Source organism: Podarcis bocagei (assembly GCF_964188305.1).
Source record: "Podarcis bocagei genome assembly, chromosome: 2".
Taxonomy (NCBI): Eukaryota; Metazoa; Chordata; class Lepidosauria; order Squamata; family Lacertidae; genus Podarcis; species Podarcis bocagei.
Window position 1 is genome coordinate 69,769,303 of NC_138126.1, and position 19,516 is coordinate 69,788,818.

The 19,516-nt window shown below is 49.1% G+C and overlaps 1 protein-coding gene across 1 annotated transcript in view; it reads right to left on the reverse strand.

Annotated features, from left to right (window-relative positions):
• Window positions 1–228: 228 nt before the first annotated feature.
• The window catches only part of CDX1 (caudal type homeobox 1), a 40,781-nt gene continuing 21,493 nt past the window's right edge, over window positions 229–19,516 (reverse strand). The window contains exons 2-3 of the mRNA XM_081180785.1: window positions 1,842–1,987; window positions 229–504 (exon numbers count right to left, since the gene is read on the reverse strand). Coding sequence (XP_081036911.1) covers window positions 301–504; window positions 1,842–1,987 — 350 coding nt within the window. The 3' untranslated portion in view covers window positions 229–300. The remainder of the gene's footprint in view (window positions 505–1,841; window positions 1,988–19,516) is intronic.

Sequence of the window (19,516 nt, forward strand, 5' to 3'; positions counted from 1 at the left end):
ATTCTCATGGTTAATCCGTATACTGTGGTACCTCGGGTTACAGACGCTTCAGGTTACAGACGCTTCAGTTACAGACTCCGCTAACCCAGAAAAAGTACTTCAGGTTAAGAACTTTGCTTCAGGATGAGAACAGAAATCATGGCGTGGTGGCGGCTGGAGGTCGCATTGGCTAAAGTGGTACCTCAGGTTAAGAACAGTTTCAGGTTAAGAACGGACCTCCAGAACGAATTAAGTTCTTAACTAGAGGTACCACTGTATTGCTGTTTTGGTTTATATGCAGTTCAACTGGAAGGGCTGGGTTTAAGGCATAAATTCTTCCTTGATAGTCATTGGTGATGAGGAAACCAGGTTGGTAGTGCTGCTGCAGATGCCTCCAATGGGACCAGGGGTGCCAACTGCTGGAGGAGTCGGTGTGGTTGTGCTGGCAGGCTGGGTCTGCTGCTGCATCTTCTTCTTGTTCACCTTCCTCTCCTTTGCTCTGCGGTTCTGGAACCAGATTTTCACCTGCAGAGACAAACGCAGAAGGTGGTAAAGGCCATACAGAATATAAAGGAGGAAGATGGGAGAGAAAGAGGATTGAGATGGATGCACAGGACAAGACCATCTTCACTGTGAGTCCAGGAAGACCTGCTCCCTGTCTTGTCAGCCTTTTTCACCTGGCCTGGGACAGGGGAGCCCTGACTGACTCCATCTACAAAAGCTGAGGCTGCTGAAAAGACTCTTGGCTGTGCATAGGGAGTTTTGTTCAGGTGTGTGTGCTGTTATTGATACTAATCTTTATTAGTATTAAGTGTTATTAGTGTTATTGATCCTATATTTTTAAATGCATTATGACTTATGTTGAAATTGTTCAATTTGGTTGTGTCCTTTTTGGTGTTTTATTTATCGCTTATGACTACTTTTGTTATGTTTGTATTTACGTGATTTCTTTAATGGTGTCAGCTGCCTTGAGCATGGTTTGAACCATGGAAAGTGGCATACAAATAAAATGATGTGTGTATGTACTGTAGGTACGAGATGGTTCAAGTTACAGAAAGAAGACGAATGAGGTGACAGGCAAAGTAAAAGAATATATAGTGGCCAAGGAAAGGCAGAGATGAAAAGGAATTGGGAGGAGGAAGAGCATGGCATGATTCTGAGCAGAGGCAAAATGGATACCTAACTGTAAGAATTCATTTAGGATGTTGTTGCTGTTTTCTAATGTCCCTAATAGTCTGCAATCAGATACCTTTCTGGGGACTTCTGTGTCATTTTTATGTTCCACATAGTAATAGCTGAGCATTAAGGTTTCCTGCTGAGAACTATTCAGTCATAGTCAAACAGTGAGGAGGAAAGTGGGACCTACACTGAGGCAGGTGAATGATGCCAATGATATAAAGGGCTCATCATCTGAGCACTTTTTCCCTGGCCCATCACTGCCCACCAACCTGGACCACCTAACCAAAAAACAGTTATAGAAGTATCTAGCCTACATTTGATATATGCCAAGCAAGACCGAAGATAACCAACCATGAAGCACATTCACAGCCTGATCCTATACATACAAACATAAGCCACTGTATTCAGTGGGGTCAATTTCCAAGGTAAGTGTGTATAAGATTGCAGTGCTTATCCTCAACATTTGCACTGGCATCTGTGCCTGAGATGCTCATTGTAATGCTTTACGTTTTGTGATGGTTTGAGATCCTGCTACATCAGGGGCGAGGAGCTTGTGGCCCTCCAGTTGTTGCTGGATTCCCAATTCCCGCCACTGCTGAACATTGGCTATGCTAGCTGGGGCTGATCAGAGTTGGGAGTCCAACAGGTCCCCCCACTCCTGTGCAAGACCCTTCTGTACCAACCTGCCGCTCGGTGAGTCCCAGCGTTGCTGCCAGTTCTGCTTTCCGCCGGATGGTGATGTAGTGGCTGTAGTGGAATTCCTTCTCTAGTTCCAAGCGCTGGTGGTCTGTGTAGACAACACGATACTTGTCTTTCGTTCTGGTCTTCCCTAATAAACAGCAAACAGTAAGACACTGAATTAGCAGAAGGGATGTGGAAAATGTATTTCCATAACCGCCTTGTGGTCGTCTGATGAAGGGAAGTACATTAATTTAATTTAAACAACAACATTGAAGAAAGCAGCAATGGGAAAAGGAGGAGGAGGAGGACAGGAGAGGCAGGGAATGGCAAAGTGGTAATCTGGTGGAGGATGGCAGGAGCGGTAGTGGAGGTGGAATGATTCTCTGAGTTAAAATTCGTATTTCATGTTGTGCCTTTTAAAACTTCTAGCTATAGATTTTTCTTAAAGTTACAGGAAGTGCATTCTCAAATGTACGCTTTTTTGTACTTTGGCCAAGTGTTAAGATACATATCAGTTCCAGTTCTTCAGTGGTACACCACGCAGCTTTCTCTGATTGCCAGTGTTGACATTTCTTCATCCTAGTGTTCCATTCTTCAGAGGTATTCAGGCCTCCCATTTAACAGCAGCACGTTCTTAGCAGCTGCAGTCGCTCCCTTGATGTGCCCTGTTTTGCTCTTACTTGATGTTCACGTAGTTGAGGTGTGACCTAGCAATTGCTATTGGCATCGGAAGTTGTGTTGTTTCTGTGCCCCATTTCACTTTTACAAAGAAAGAAACCTCTGTCTATAAGGAGTGTACTAAGAGACATCTCCACATCGTACGCGCCCTTTCCTTCCCCGTAATGGCAGCAAGTGTCCATTTCCCAAGAGGCAAATGCAAACAGAGGGCAAAACCCTGAGAGGGGATTACATATTGTGGAATTTGCACAAATCAGGCTAGCTTGTACATTATTTAAAACAGCACAAAAGGTGTGTGCCACCCTGTGTGTGTTTTGTGTTGTTGCCATCTAGAAACCCTTGTGAGTAATAAAACAGCTGTACAAGTGGAACTGGTAACAAAACGTAGCCATGTGCAGTGCTCCTGTTTAGGGTTCCAGTCCAGCCATTGTTCTCATCCACGATATTCTATCCAATTCCCCCTCTCACTCAGTTTTCTGTTTTCCTCCATCTCTCTTCTGCAGCTGTTGTGGCCACTGTGCGTATTTTGCTCTCACTGGGCTGCTTTAAGGTTCCCACCCTCTTAGGGTCTCCCTCCCCTTTCTTATTTATTTCTGTAGATCTGCTGGTACTTCCCCTTTTGTGCATGGATGGTGCCAGGTAGTTTGCATAAGGATCAACATTCACCCCTAAAAGAAGAGGCAGTAATTTCAAGAATAGAATCAATTCATATATTTAATTAACCACTGCAGGTTCTCTCAAGCACCCTGTTCAATTTGTTAGCATTCAAGATGAATTTAATTTAAATCCACCAGAAATGAACTGAGCAGAGTTCTCTGTGGGCAGCCTGACATTCACATCAGCTATCCAGCTTGGACCCCTGCAGACTAATTATGAGTCATGTACAGTGGAGCTCTTGTGCATAGTGGAGTAGGGAACAAAAATATAAATGAGGCTGTATAATCTTGCAACAGTCCTCACAATTACACCACTGCATTATTCCAGAGGCTTGGAAGCCCCATGGGATTTGTGGGCTCTACGGTGACACAGTTCATGAGTACCGTATGACCATTTGACTCTCAACAGCAAATAAATAAATTCTGTCCAAAACGTCAGGCAGGACCATTTAAGATATCAACATCCTTTTGAATAGGAATCTCAGTCCACTGAACAGGAACCAGTCCAGAGAAGAGCAGGTGTCTGTTAGCTGTCTTTTCCTTAACTTTTGCCAATAAGATTGGCATTGAAACAAGCACCCAGCGGGTGAGAAATCCAGAGCATTTGCTCATTAATTTTAATGCCTGGGATCAACATCAGTTGTCAGTGAGAATTCTGCCTGGCAATTGCAATTGCTTATCTCCAGCTGCTCACCAGATGTAGAGCACCAGATTTTGGCCCTGGTGCTGCTGAAGTATATTAGCAAAAGTAGGCCAAATTCTGTTCTGAGTATAAACAGGAAGCATTGACTCCTCCTCAATTCAGGAGGAGGAGAAGAAGAAGAGGAGGAGGAGGAGTTTGGATTTGATATCCCGCCTTTCACTCCCCTTAAGGAGTCTCAAAGTGGCTAACGATCTCCTTTCCCTTCCTTCCCCACAACAAACACTCTGTGAGGTGAGTGGGGCTGAGAGACTTCAGAGAAATGTGACTGGCCCAAGGTCACCCAGCAGCTGCATGTGGAGGAGTGGAGACACGAACCCGGTTCACCAGATTACGAGTCTACCACTCTTAACCACTACACCACACTGGCTTTCAATAGTTATTACAGCATTTTATTTACATACTAATCCAGACAGTCAAGTGAGCAGGATGGGAGGGACAATGCACTGTCTGAGAACTACTATACCACATTGGCTCTCACTGGCTTTCTTCGATGTGCCTCTCCACACAAGTACTTCTCGTGATGCCTGCATAAATGCCATTTTGCTGTGTGCCCACTGCTGAAACAAGTACGGATTACGCTGGCCTCCATGATTCACAACAGGCCCTAGGGAATTCACCAGAGGCGTAGCTGGGGGGGTGCACTGGGTGCCACTCATCCAGGGGGTGGGACTTACCACGGGGCCTGCAGCGTGCCCGAGCCATGTGTCTCTCCTGGGAGAGATGCCGCGTCATGCCTGGATGTTGCACGCAACAGCGCCCATCCAGGCATCACAAAAACATTGTGACGTCATGCGTGACACCGTCGTCATGACGTTGCGCACACACGACCAGCCCTCCATCTTATTCCTGAGTCGGTGCCTCTGTCTTAGAGAGTGCAAGCACCTTCACATTCCCTCCCAGGGAAGCTGTTCTTGCAAGGGAATCGTATGCCCCCTATAGCCAGCCCCAGCCAGTAATCTTGCTGCAGCTTTTTGAGCTGGTTGAAGTTTCTGATCACTTTTCAAAGGCAGCCCCCCAGCCCCACATAGAGCACAGTGCAGTAATCCAAATGGGATGTAACTTAAACAGTCAAGCAACCTGATTGATATTTGGGACCCACAATCGTATTCTCTCCCATTCCGACTATAAGCTCACCCTCTGCTCTTTTCCTACAATACCAGGTTTATGTAGAAGAAAAAGAGTGTATAGATGAGGGTAGCAGCAGCAGCTGTTACATTTGTGCTGGACATGCAGCATTTTAAAGGCACAGGAGCCCTGCTACAATATAGGAGGGCAAGTCTGGATTAAAAAGATGCAGAGGAAAAGAAAGGTGTCCAAAACCCACCTAAGAATGAGAAAACTTAGTGGAGGTTGACTCACAACCCGCCAACACACTCAGCTACAGTCCATCTATATTACCACATTCTGAAATATGTTCCCTCCTCTGGCCCATTTGATGGGCATCTCACTAGAACATTTACAACGCTCTTCATGACTTTGTCTTTCAATTTCAAACATTTCATGAATTTAAATAGGATTTTTACCTCCCCATCCCAGCCCCCAATTAACTGGAGAAACACAAGGTCTGCGTTCTTTTTTTGTCATTAATTACTCATACTTGATAACTCATTTTTTGTAATCTATTTTATCAGCCAGCCAAATAGGATTAACAGTCCATCCCATGCATATAGAAAATCAGTGGGTTTAGGCATGTCTAACTTTGCATAGGATCAGGCTGTTAAGTAGTGTCAAATACTCTGAATATTCAGTCACTCAAAGGAACTAGAAGGAAGCAGGGGAGTATTAAAGAGGAGGCCACAAACAATACAGCCTATATATTATTTCATTCTGGGTTGCCAACATGGTGCCCATGGGCACAACAACACCCCGGAGGACTTCCCCTGATGCCTGTGAAAGCTCTTAATCCCCTCCTCCGTCTCACTGCACTATCTTTATTAAGTAGCCAGAGTGGTTATCTTCCCTCACCCTCCTAAAAACTACATAGCACTGAAGGAGGAAGTTGAAAGAGTGGCACTCTTCGCCACTTCTTTCAGCTCTATGTGCTTTCCGAGGCTCAGACTGGCTCCTGGGCAGCTTAACAGGAAGCAGAGTAACCAAGAGGGAAAGAGAGGAAGCAGGGAGGCAAAGAGGAAAACTGGAGTGATTTGGGAGACTTGAGTGTAGCTGAGAGGATAAAATGTTGTGCCAAGAGTCGAGAGAAAGGGTGAAGTGTGACAAAGAGTGAGAGGAGGTCACGTGCCACACACAAAATCAGATCCAGTAAAATTGATCCTTCTGAAATTTCATAATCTTAATGGGTTCACACATATCCCAAGCCACCATCAAATCATGGATCACTTTTGTATCCATTGGAAACCCCCTACAGATCCACTGTTTTCCAGCACTGCCATGACACAAAAACATGGATCTGAGACACGGATCCTTATTTACTCTAATTTTTCAAGGGATCCCCTGAAAACCACCATTAAACCATGTCACACATTCTGCAAGTTCAAGAGGATCCATTTTAATTCTACTGCACCTGACTTTTACTCAGACCACTTATGAAAGCAAAAGAATATGTGCATGCGTACACAGATCTGCTTTCTGTCTGGTTGAGAGGGGGAGAAATAACCAGAGGGGGTGGTGCCCATGGCGCTTTCAACATTCAAAATGTGCCTGTGGCCCCTCAAAGGTTGGCAACCCTTGGCTTAGCTGCATTACTCATCCATGTCAATAATTAGCAAATACGTGTAGGGCACAGAAATGCGGATGATTCATAAACAGAAGGGGGGGGAAATGACTGAGTGGAGAGTGAACACAATTACTATATCAGTTCCAAGTTATCAGATGGGTTTGTAGGGAGAGGGCTATTAGGAAAGAAGGGAAAATGTAAAATGTATCAGCTACAATTTTCGAATTCTGACATACAGGCATTTCCCACTCGTGCACGATCAGCACACGCGCAACTGCTGACACACACACTATTTTCAGTGCTGAAAGGGGGCAGGGGTGGAAGGGACTTAAGAACATCCCACTGATGCGCATAGTGGCCGGGAACAGAACCCCCCACGTAAGTGGGAATTCCCCTGTATTAGTGAAATGTGTGTTGACCAGAAAGCATGAAAGATCGGTAGTTTAGATACAAAAAACAACTATACCTAAATAATTTCATGTGACAGGTTTCTGTGTTCTTGCTTCAACAGGCAACTCCCCATTTATACGCAGTCGAGTCATGTGTGACTGCCCACATTGCCGCAAACCCACAAATGGCACCTAAGGAGGCAAAAACAGTTCCCAAAAGAGTGCGAAAATGGCAAAAATGATGTAACCCCTGCGTAAATAGGGAGTTGCCTGTGTCATTTGAAATGATTATCAAAGAGAAAGACAGAAATGATGGGCTTCTGAATACCTGTTATTTATTATTATTAGTAGTAGTAGTAGTAGTAGTACAGTGGTACCTTGGGTTAAGTACTTAATTCGTTCCGGAGGTCCGTACTTAACCTGAAACTGTTCTTAACCTGAAGGACCACTTTAGCTAATGGGGCCTCCTGCTGCTGTCGTGCTGCCGGAGCACAGTTTCTGTTCTCATCCTGAAGCAAAGTTCTTAACCTGAAGCACTATTTCTGGATTAGCGGAGTCTGTAACCTGAAGCATCTGTAACCCGAGGTACCACTGTAGTAGTATACTGTCCTTCATCCAAAGATCACAAGGCAGTTCCCAACATAAAAATACAAAATGAGAACACAAAATGCATAATGAAAACAAAAACAAAACCAATAACCCCCTCCGACAAACTCATTTAAAGGCCATAGAATGTTAATCAGCCAAAGGCCTGATTATAGAGTAATGATCTCACCTGGTGTCTAAAGAGATGTAATAACGGTGGCAGGCAAGCCACCTTGGGGAGAGCATTCTGCATATGGGGAGGCCTGTTCTTGTGTTGCCACCCTCTGGACCTCTCATGCAGGAGACACACGAAGAAGGGCCTCAGAGGATAATCTCAGGGTCCAGGTAGACTCATACGGAGAGAGGAAGTCACGAGCCTTTTAAGGCTTTATAGCACTTTGAAATGGGCCTGGAAACTAACTGTTAGCCAGTGCAGTCTGGCCAAGATCAGTGAAATTTGAAACCATCTTGCCCTAGTGAGCAGCCGTAAGCATAATGTGTTTCAGTAATCTAACCTAGAGGTTTCCAGAGCATAGATGACAAAAATTAGGTTATCCCTGTCCATATAGGGGTGCAACTGTGCCATCAGTTGAAGCTGATGGAAGGTACTCTACACCACTGAAGCCACCTGAGCCTCAAGCTATGTACCTGCTCCTTCAGAGGGAGTGTAACCCCCATCAATGTTAAACAGCATGACTTACAATTTTTTTAAATGTCAATCCAACATTCCACTGCATGGTAATACTGCATTTCATGCTAGATTTTATGTACGGTATTTTTCTGTGTACAGTGGTGCCTCGCAAGACGAATATAATCCGTTCCGCGAGTCTCTTCGTCTAGCATTTTTTTTGTCTTGCGAAGCAACCCTATTATCGTCTTAGCGGATTAGCGCTATTAGCGGCTTACCGGATTAGCGGCTATTAAAGGCTTAGCGGCTTAGCGGCTAAAAAGCTATTAGCGGCTTAGCGGCTTAGAAAAAGGGGGGGAGCGGAAAAAAATGGAACACTCGCAAGACGTTTTTGTCTTGCGAAGCAAGCCCATAGGGAAATTCGTCTTGCGAAGCAGCTCAAAAACGAAAAACCCTTTCATCTAGCGGGTTTTCCGTCTTGCGAGGCATTCGTCTTGCGGGGCACCTGTGATGGTCTGAGAATCTGATTCAGAGGGTGAACCGGAGGAATCCCAGCCTGCACAGGAGTCCCCGCCTCCAGGGCCGGCTGAACTGGGGCAGGGCCTTGATTCTGAGGCGCCTGCACCTGTGCCGGATCCTCAGGAGCAGGCACCAGGTGAATCCACTCTGGCTCCAGAGGTGGTTGAGGACTCAGTGCCTACAGGTGAGTCTCCCCCTGGGCCCAGTAACCCTTCAGCCTCTCCTGAACTGCAGAGGCTCAGGGCAGAGAGGCGAAGGGAACTGGTTTCTCCCAGGAGGAGTGCTCGCCTTAAGGCCAGGAGAGGCGGGTCTCCTGGGGGCCGGGACCGCCCCTGGCCTCAGAGAAGATAAAGGCCAGTCAGCCCGGTCCCAGGTTGCAGGAGCAACGTCGTTGTTGAGTACCTGTTCCTGCCCGGACCCAGACCTGACCCTCCAGTGTTTCTGTCCCCGCCCGGCTCCCTGCTTCGGACCTCGCTCCACTCCTTGTGAACTGTTTCCAGGCTAGTGACCCAGGACCGGACTTTGACTACGCCAACGGTAACCTTCCCCCCGGGACCAGCACAGTTTGCTCCTGCCACACCCGCACTCCCCCTTCGTAGGGGTGCGTTCGGGAAAAGCCAGAAGCCATGGCTGACCAGGCAGCTGCGCTGGTGGCATTGGCCCAGGAGAACCAGGCCTTGACTCACACCGTGCAGCAGCTCAGCGATGCAGTTACAGCACTTCAGCAGCGGTTGGACACCCTACCGGCTCCTGTGGCCAACACCCCAGCTCCAGGCAAGTATCCAGTGGCCTTGCCAGAGAAATTTGATGGGGCCCCGGCCAGCTTTCCCATGTTCCTCGCCCAGGCCCAGTTGTATATTCAGGGGCGAGCCTGGAACTTCCCTGACGACCGCACCAAGGTGCACTTTTTGATCAGTTTGTTAAAGGACCAGGCGGCCAAGTGGGCATTACCACTGCTCAGGCAAGACTCCCCCTTGCTGACAGACTATATGGGGTTTTGCAACCATTTGGAGGCCGCATTCGGCAACCTCCAAAAGGAGAGTCAAGCCAACCAGGCAATTAGGCGTTTGAAACCGGGCAAGTGCACTGCGGCCGCCTACACCATGGAATTTCAGCTGTTGGCGCAAGACTTGTCTTGGAATGACTCTGTACTTCGGGACCAGTATCTTGAGGGACTGTCGGACGAGATACTGGACCAGCTGGCCACGATGGAACGCCCCACCACGCTAGACGCCCTCATTCAACGGAGTCTACAGATAGACGATCGGCTGGAGGACTGTCGTCAGGCCCGGGGCCGCCGGCACTTCCAGTTCTCGGCACCAGTTTCTACCAGCAGCTCCATGGCCACAGCTGAGTCATCAGAGGAGCCTATGCAGCTCGGGGCAGTGCGGCCACGCCTCTCCCCCGCGGAGAAGACGCGGCGTCGGGAGGGGAATCTATGTCTCTACTGTGGCAGAAGCGGACACTATTCCCGGTCCTGTCCTGAGAAACGCCAGCCACAGGTGAAACCGCCAACCCGGTACGGGCAGTTCGAATACCTGGTTATGCCCTTTGGATTGTGCAACGCGCCCACTGTGTTCCAACGGTACATCAACCAGGTGTTCCAGGACTTGCTAGACAAGTACGTGGTGGTGTACTTGGATGACATTCTGGTTTTCTCCCGTGACCCGGCTCGCCACGAGGGTCATGTCCGGACCGTGCTGCAGCACTTGCGGGAGCACCGCCTGTATGCGATGCTCAGCAAGTGCGAGTTCCATCAGCGGTCAGTGGACTTCCTTGGTCACCGACTCTCTCCAGATGGGGTGCAGATGGATCCTGAGAAGGTGGCAGCGGTTCGGGAATGGGCGGCACCTCGGAACCGCAAGGACCTACAGCGATTCCTGGGGTTCGCCAACTATTACCGGACCTTCATTGCAGATTATGCTCACCGCACCACCCCGTTGACCCGGCTACTGCGCCCCAAGACGCCGTTTTCCTGGGACAAGGAGGCAGAGGAGGCGTTTCAGGGGTTGAAGGCCTGTTTCCAGAGAGCGCCGATCTTGCAACATCCTGATCCATCTCGACCCATTGTGGTAGAGCCCGACGCCTCCAGTACGGCTCTCAGTGCCGCCTTGTCTCAGCAGTACGGACCTGATGCGCCACTGTTACCCTGCGCCTTCTATTCCCGCCAGCTCCTTCCAGCGGAGCGTAACTATACTGTGTGGGAGCGGGAACTACTGGCCATCAAGGTGGCCTTTGAGGTCTGGCGCCACCATCTTGAGGGGGCACGACACCCGGTGGAGGTGAGAACTGACCACCGGAACCTGGAGTACCTCCAGACCACCCGCAAGTTGAACCAAAGGCAGATCTGGTGGGCATTGTTCTTTTCCCGGTTCCAGTTCCAGATCTGCTACATCCCTAGTTCCCAAAACCAGAAGGCGGATGCACTGTCCCAGAAACCTGAAGACAACGCAGACACGGTACAGCAAGCAGTACCCACCACGATCCTACCACCAGCTGCATTCCTGGCCACCCAGGAGGCTGAGCCACTGCAGGCTCGGGTGCGGGAACAGCAGCGGGTCGACGCTTGGGCTCAGGAACGACTCCAGGAACTGGCCGAAGGGTCATGCCCTCAGTATCCGGGGCTGGTCTTGCATCAGGGCCTTCTGCTGCACCACGGTCGCCTGTACATCCCGCCAGGGCCACTGCGGGCTGAGGTTCTCCGGATGACCCATGATGCCCCAGCAGCGGGGCACTTTGGGCGGTATCGGACCACCCATCTGGTAAGCCGTGAGTTTTGGTGGCCCCGCCTGAAGGCTGACGTGGCTCGCTACGTCGCTGGTTGTGATGTCTGCCGGCGGGCCAAGGGCAGGTGACCCCCCCGGGCTACTTCAACTATTGCCAGTCCCACCACGTCCTTGGCACACGGTTTCGCTGGACTTTGTAGTGGACTTACCCCCGTCTCGTGGCTGTACCTGCCTTCTAGTTTTCTCCATTTCACTAAGATGGTGCACTGTGCCCCCTGCCCATCCGTACCCACAGCTAAGGAAACCGCTCAGCTGTACCTTCAACATGTCTTCCGCTTGCATGGCCTACCTGAGCGTGTGGTGTCCGACCGGGGCGTTCGGTTCACATCCCGGTTCTGGCGAGCATTGCACCAGACCCTCGGGACAGAGGTCTGTCTCTCATCAGCCTACCACCCACAGACCGATGGCCAGACGGAACGGGCGAACGCGGTGCTGGAGCAGTACCTCCGGTGTTACTGCAGCTACCAGCAGGATGACTGGGTCAACCACCTAGCATTGGCGGAGTTCGCCTACAACAACGCGGTGAATGCGTCCACCCAGCAGACCCCGTTCCAGGCCAGCTACGGTTTTCATCCACCGTTGTTTCCAGATGTGCTGCCGGCATCTGCGGTCCCTGCGGTGACGGAGTGGCTTCAGGAGCTTCAGTCCCAGCAACAGCTATTGATGGAGCAACTGCGGCAGGCCAAGGAGGCGTACAAGACCCAGGCCGACCGCCACTGCCAGGTGGGGCCGGAACTCCACGTCGGTGACCTGGTATGGCTCTCCACTTGCCACCTCCACCCCTCTCGACCTTCGCGGAAGCTGGACACCCGTTTCACTGGCCCGTTTCCTATCATGGACCAAGTCTCGCCTGTGGCATTCCATCTCCGGTTGCCCGGAAGGTTCACCCAGTCTTCCACAGGTCCCTTCTGAGTCCACCCGACGAGTTCCACCCGAACAGTCCCCGACCGCAGCCAGTTTTGGTTCAGGGGGAGCCTGAGTACGAGGTGGAACACATTCTGGACTCCCGATACCGCAGGGAAAAGCTACTGTATCTCATAGACTGGAAGGGGTATGGACCGGAGGACCGTTCCTGGGAACCAGCAGCCAACGTCCACTCGCCTGCCTCCCTCCGAGATTTCCATGCGGCATACCCCAGCAAGCCGGGTCCAGACCCTCGATTGAGGGGGGGGCTGGGAGGGGGGATGGTGTGATGGCCTGGGAATCCGATTCAGAGGGTGAACCGGAGGAATCCCAGCCTGCACAGGAGTCCCCGCCTCCAGGGCCAGCTGAACTTGGGCAGGGCCTTGATTCTGAGGCGCCTGCACCTGTGCCGGATCCTCAGGAGCAGGCACCAGGTGAATCCACTCTGGCTCCAGAGGTGGTTGAGGACTCAGTGCCTACAGGTGAGTCTCCCCCTGGGCCCAGTAACCCTTCAGCCTCTCCTGAACTGCAGAGGCTCAGGGCAGAGAGGCGAAGGGAACTGGTTTCTCCCAGGAGGAGTGCTCGCCTTAAGGCCAGGAGAGGCGGGTCTCCTGGGGGCCGGGGCCGCCCCTGGCCTCAGAGAAGATAAAGGCCAGTCAGCCTGGTCCCAGGTTGCAGGAACAACGTCGTTGTTGAGTACCTGTTCCTGCCTGAACCCAGACCTGACCCTCCAGTGTTTCTGTCCCCGCCCGGCTCCCTGCTTCGGACCTCGCCCCGCTCCTTGTGAACTGTTTCCAGGCTAGTGACCCAGGACCGGACTTTGACTACGCCAACGGTAATCTTCCCCCCGGGACCAGCACAGCACCACTGTATAACACCCCCCACGTATAAGACACCCCCCTATTTTGGGGAATGCCTTATTAAGGAAATGGGGGGAGATTGCCTGGAATTGTTGAGCTTTTTTGGGGGGGTTGCCAACAATCGCACACCCACCTGACCACCAATTGTACAAAACATTGTCTTATACACAGAAAAATACGGTATGTATCACCCATACATCAATTGATTTTTTTTTCTTGTTTCCACCATGCTCGGTTGTCCATTAAGAGGATGTTCTGCTGGTAATATGTACAGTAAATACAGGTGTTACAGAACAGTTTGCCAGCGTCAGCAAAGCCATGCCCCATTATACAGAGGCATTCACATCCCTTCTAAGGTTGACTGAAGAGTGTGAGCCTAGAATACTTCCCCCCCACACACCTTTTTTAAACAAAATATAATCTGCAATGGAAAAAATTAACAACATTTTTACATGCAGTTGTCGCAAATATATTGTTTATCTGAATGCAAACCCTCCCCATTTGGGCACTTCTTTCTTCCTCTGATGAGAAAGTGGTAAGACCCACTCCTAAAATCTAGCTGGAGACAATTTTTTCAGAAAATTCATATTTGAATAGGATTTAAGTTTTAATGATTCGAGCAGAACGTCAAACTTTGAGTGTCTTTAAAACTATTTTGTTTGTTTGCTTGTTGTTTTTAATAACCTGTTTTTAACCACTAGTTGCTATAGTTTGGTATTTTGCTTTCATATATTTGTAAATATTTTTAAAGCACTGTGCAAAAATATTTTTCCTTGCAAAAATATATATGTTTAATCATTTTTTATTCTGTAAAATTTTATCCATTCTTTCTGGTTTGGCCTGGTTTATAAAAGAAATGCACATTCCTCTTTAGCAATTTTTTTGTTCTATTAAAATGTATTCATTCCTTTCTTTCTATTTTGGCCTGGTTTAGAAAAGAAAATTAACAATCTAATAACTGGTGTTGTGGGATGCACACATTCAGCTAAGACTCAATAGTGAAATATATTGGAATATCTAAAATTGTGACAGTGATTGTGAATTGACTTTTTTCTTGTTTAGTAATGTAATTAATTTTTTAGGAAACTCTCTCACCTTCCCTTTGATATCTGTGCTACTGAATTACTTCTACAGCTTTAGTTTTAGAGATAATGTGCTAATTTAAACATTATCAGTACAGTAGTACTATAACATAACAGTTTTAACAATATGTTAAAAGTAAAAATTTATCAGTTTTAGAGTTAGACCTGTAAGTTGCCAGGGCATTACCACATTCACCTTTACATAGTTTCAGCCTTATTTCAAACATTGTGATATATTGAAATATCGCGATGTTTAGCTGGTGAAATATTGTGATGTTGAAAACCAGATATCGCCCAGCCCTAATCCCTAACTTCAAAGGCAGCTCTCCTGCTATCTTTGCTTTCCAATTAACTCCTATTCTTTATTCATTAAACCACTTTTCCTGATAGTAGGCATTGAGCCCAATTGTCCAATTTTTAATATTTGAAAACTTTATTGCCACCACCTGACTATCTTCTGATAAGAAGGGCTAACTTATTTTGAATTCCCGCCCCCATCCACAATCTTGTCACAATTATGGGAGGTAAATGACCTCCTTGATCAGCCCAAATAAACCTGTTAATGAGGCCAGAGGCAAGAAGTTCAAAATGGGGATCAAGGGGAGGCTAATGTCCGTATGGAGGGAAGGTATCGTTACTATTGTTAATGTGTAACCCTAATAGCGCTCAACTTAGCTATCATTAGATAAGGGAACTGCTTTAATATGCTACACGAACCATCAAAGGAATCACCTTTAAGTGTATGCACATGCATAGACGCACTGATACACATTCAGGTTTTTTACCTAAAACAATCAACACATAAGAACTAATTTAGTCATGATCCAAGGATTTGTTCTGTACCTGGGGCCAGGATTTATCCCAATTAATCTGCATAACCTAATCTACTATCTGCTGACAAGCTGTCCCCAAAGAAAACAAAAGGATTGCGTTAATGCCTGGAGCGGCACACCAGAGTATAAACCAATTACAGTATATCAATATCTGAACAGATCATGGACGTAAAAAAGAAATGGATTTACACCTGTGTTCAGCCAAACATTAGGGTCTTTTTTCACTCTGGTTAAATACACCCTCTTGTTAATGGTTTGCACACATTTTCAACAGAATGCAAAACTGTTTGCAAGGTTGCAGGTGTCTTCCCTGACGTCTCATTGCTCCCTCACTCCACTCCAGTCGTACTTATTGATTTGCAATATTTGCGTACTCCCAAATAACAAAAGAGTATATTTAAACCATAAATGAAATTGATCAGTTGATGCGGAATGTGGATGAAGATTCACATCCTGGATTACGTACAAATGATACACATTCCACTGAAACTACTAACATCCACTTTCAGGTGAATATTCTGCATAGTCTTTAATGGTATGTCCATTTGGATTACCATCCAGGTGTGCATGCCCATCCACATCTACACTCTGTCCCTACCTGGTCACTCATGATGCATCACCAGAACTGCTAGACTGGGGCAAAAGTCATGCCGCTCAATAGTGGTGGGCAATGAAGCTTCCAGCAAAGCATGGCAAGACAAGGGAGGGCAAGGCGGACATGTTCTTTCCCTGTCACTCTAAACAGAAGTAGATGAGCTATCAATGGATCAGAACAGGCATGGAAAAGGGCACAAAGGAGCTGGAGGGTAAAGATTTTCCATGAACCAGTTTTGTGCCTTCTGAAATAGCAGTTTTCACAAAGAAAAACCAATGTGAAATTTTGCCCAAAGTGGGAAGATTAATTCGATTTGTTAAAGTATTTCAGGAATCTGTGATTTTGAGTAAATAGCAACTCGGGGGGGGGGGGACGGGACCACAAAAGGATCGCACATCTAAGACCAATGGCACCTCTTCCCAATATGGCAGCAGCACACAACCAACATGAAATAAATACACATGGCTGGTAGGATTCCAAGAATTGCTTGAGGCATTATCAAGGCGTTGCATAAGTTCCCGTGACATTGTTCTCTTGGAACAGCACACGCTCACCATATCCAAGAACTATTTTCGAATTCCACTCAGTTTCAAGAATCGTTATCCATGCGGCATGGGGATGAGTCAGGCTGATAAGGAATCATTTTACTTCCAAATCTCTGTCTGTTCTGGGTAACTGGAGAAGCAACATGCGAAACAACTTTAGCTTAATGAAATCAAGTGAGTGTACAAACTTCCCAAGAGGAGATCACAACCGCTTTACTCCTCCCTGGTCCATTTTGCTGCCGGGCTGCTCTAGGCCAAGCTAAGGTCTGGCTTAGCCTACGTTTGGCCTATTAGTGTGTCATCCAAAGCAGGCCAATGTCATGTGCTTGCAAGCTCACAATCTCTGACAATAAAAAAGCTGCGTTTTCTTAAAGACACAAGCTAAAATGTACTTATCAAAAACATCTCCAAACTAATGCATCAGACTGGGTGGCTTACAGTTTGTTTCAGACAGATTTTCTCATCAAGTGAGAAAGTTCCTTTCCAAGCTGAGGTTGGTATTCAACTAAGATTTTCTCGAAACAGACACACTGAAATTTACTTAGACCTGCTCATTAAATCCAACAGGTCTATTCTGAGTAAAACCTACCTGACTACCACCCTAAGTGTGTCAGAAACAAGAAATGAAACTTACAGTGGTGCCCCGCAAGACGAACGCCTTGCAAGACGGAAAACCCGCTAGACGAAAGGGTTTTCCGTTTTGGAGGCGCTTCGCAAAACGAATTTCCCTATGGGCTTGCTTCGCAAGACGAAAGCCCATAGGGAAATCTCTGGGACAGCGGGGAAGCGCAGCGCATTTAGAAGCGCTCGGGGAAAGCAGCGCACTTCGCTGCTTTCCCCGGAGTGCTTTTAAATGCGGGCGGCTGGGAGGGAATCCCTTGGCCCCCCGCGGGACTTCCCGAAGCTCTTTTTAAGTCCGGCGGGGGACCAAGGGATTCCTTCCCAGCCGCCCGCTTTTAAAAGCACTCTGGGCAAAGCAGCGCACTTCGCTGCTTTGCCCAGAGTGCTTTTAAATGCGGGCGGCTGGGAGGGAATCCCTTGGCCCCCCGCTTGACTTCCCGAAGCTCTTTTTAAGTCCGGCGGGGGGCCAAGGGATTCCTTCCCAGCCGCCCGCTTTTAAAAGCACTCTGGGCAAAGCAGCGCACTTCGCTGCTTTGCCCAGAGTGCTTTTAAATGCGGGCGGCTGGGAGGGAATCCCTTGGCCCCCCGCGGGACTTCCCGAAGCTCTTTTTAAGTCCGGCGGGGGGCCAAGGGATTCCTTCCCAGCCGCCTGCGTTTAAAAGCACTCTGGGCAAAGCAGCGCACTTCGCTGCTTTCCCCGGAGTGCTTTTAAATGCGGGCGGCTGGGAGGGAATCCCTTGGCCCCCCGCGGGACTTCCCGAAGCTCTTTTTAAGTCCGGCGGAGGGCCAAGGGATTCCCTCACCGCTGCCCGCCTTTAGAAGCGCTCGGGGGAACACCTGCCCCAGCCGCCCCACTTCGGAACGCTGTTCCGAAGTGGGGCGGGGGGGCGGGGACACCTGCCGCCGCCGCCCCACTTCGGAACAGCTTTCAGAAGTGGGGCGGGGGGGCGGGGACACCTGCCGCCGCCGCCCCACTTCGGAACAGCTTTCCGAAGTGGGGCGGGGGGGCGGGGACACCTGCCGCCGCCGCCCCACTTCGGAACAGCTTTCCGAAGTGGGGCGGGGGGGCGGGGACACCTGCCGCCGCCGCCCCACTTCGGAACAGCTTTCAGAAGTGGGGCGTGGGGGCGGGGACACCTGCCGCCGCCGCCCCACTTCGGAACAGCTTTCCGAAGTGGGGCGTGGGGGCGGGGACACCTGCCGCCGCCGCCCCACTTCGGAACAGCTTTCCGAAGTGGGGCGTGGGGGCGGGGACACCTGCCGCCGCCGCCCCACTTCGGAACAGCTTTCCGAAGTGGGGCGGCGGCGGCAGGTGTCCCCGCCCCCACGCCCCACTTCGGAACAGCTTTCCGAAGTGGGGCGGGGGGGCGGGGACACCTGTCCCATCCGCCCCACTTCGGAAAGCTGTTCCGAAGTGGGGCGGGGGGCGGGAACACCTTCTGAAGGCGGGCAGGGGGCGAAAGTCTTTGTCCCCCCTGCCTGCCTTCCCAGGGGCTTTTAAATCGCCCCGGACAGCGGAGAAGTCCTCCGCTGTCCGGGGCGATTTTAAAATGCCGCCCGCCAGCATTTTAAGATAGCCCCGCACAGCGGAGAAGTCCTCCGCTGTCCCAGGGTTTTTTAAAATGCTGGGGGTGGGAAGAAAAGCCCTTGTCCCCCCCCCCCAGCCTTCAGAAGAGGTCCGGGGACAGACTGTCCCCGGACCTGGTCTGAAGGCGGTTTCCCTAGGAACGCATTAATTGATTTTCAATGCATTCCTATGGGAAACCGTGCATCGCAAGACGAAAAAACCGCAAGACGAAGAGACTTGCGGAACGAATTAATTTCGTCTTGCGAGGCACCACTGTATAGGGACCACTATTCTTTTAGTCAAGTGATGATGGGAAAGGAAATACAGTGGTACCTCGGGTTACATATCCTTCAGGTTACAGACGCTTCAGGTTACAGACTCCGCTAACCCAGAAATAGTACCTCGGGTTATGACCTTTGCTTCGGGATGAGAACGGAAATCGTGCTCTGGCGGCGTGGCGGCAGCGGGAGGCCCCATTAGCTAAAGTGGTGCTTCAGGTTAAGAACAGTTTCAGGTTAAGAACAGACCTCTGGAACAAATTAAGTCCTTAACCTGAGGTGCCACTGTACCGGGGGTTTATCTAACCACAATATCCCAAATGCTAAATAATTTTAAAGAGCAGACTCCAAACAAATACAGTGATTACCATTATATTATTGCAATCCTATACACAGTTCCCCGGGAATAAGTCACCTCAAATAAGCAGGCACAGATTCTCACTGTGGATAATATACTTTTCTTGTTAAACTGTGCTCTGAGGTGTTAGGTTATACAGCAACAAAAAGCGACGGATGTGTGGAAAAAGTAATAAGTGGATTTCATTTGGAGATGAGAGAATATTGTTAGCCATTCAGCAGAATATTCAACAGTGGGGCCTTAAAACAAGTGGATTGTGGCTTTGCAGTATAATTAGTAATTACCTGAGCACCTTTGTGTGAAAACCCTGCCAGATCTGCTCCCTGTGCTAGTACCTTTGAAACACAAGGCCTCTCCAACCAGGACAAGTGCTCCCTTATTTCGTAACCCACAGGAACAGCCATCTTCTCAGCTGTG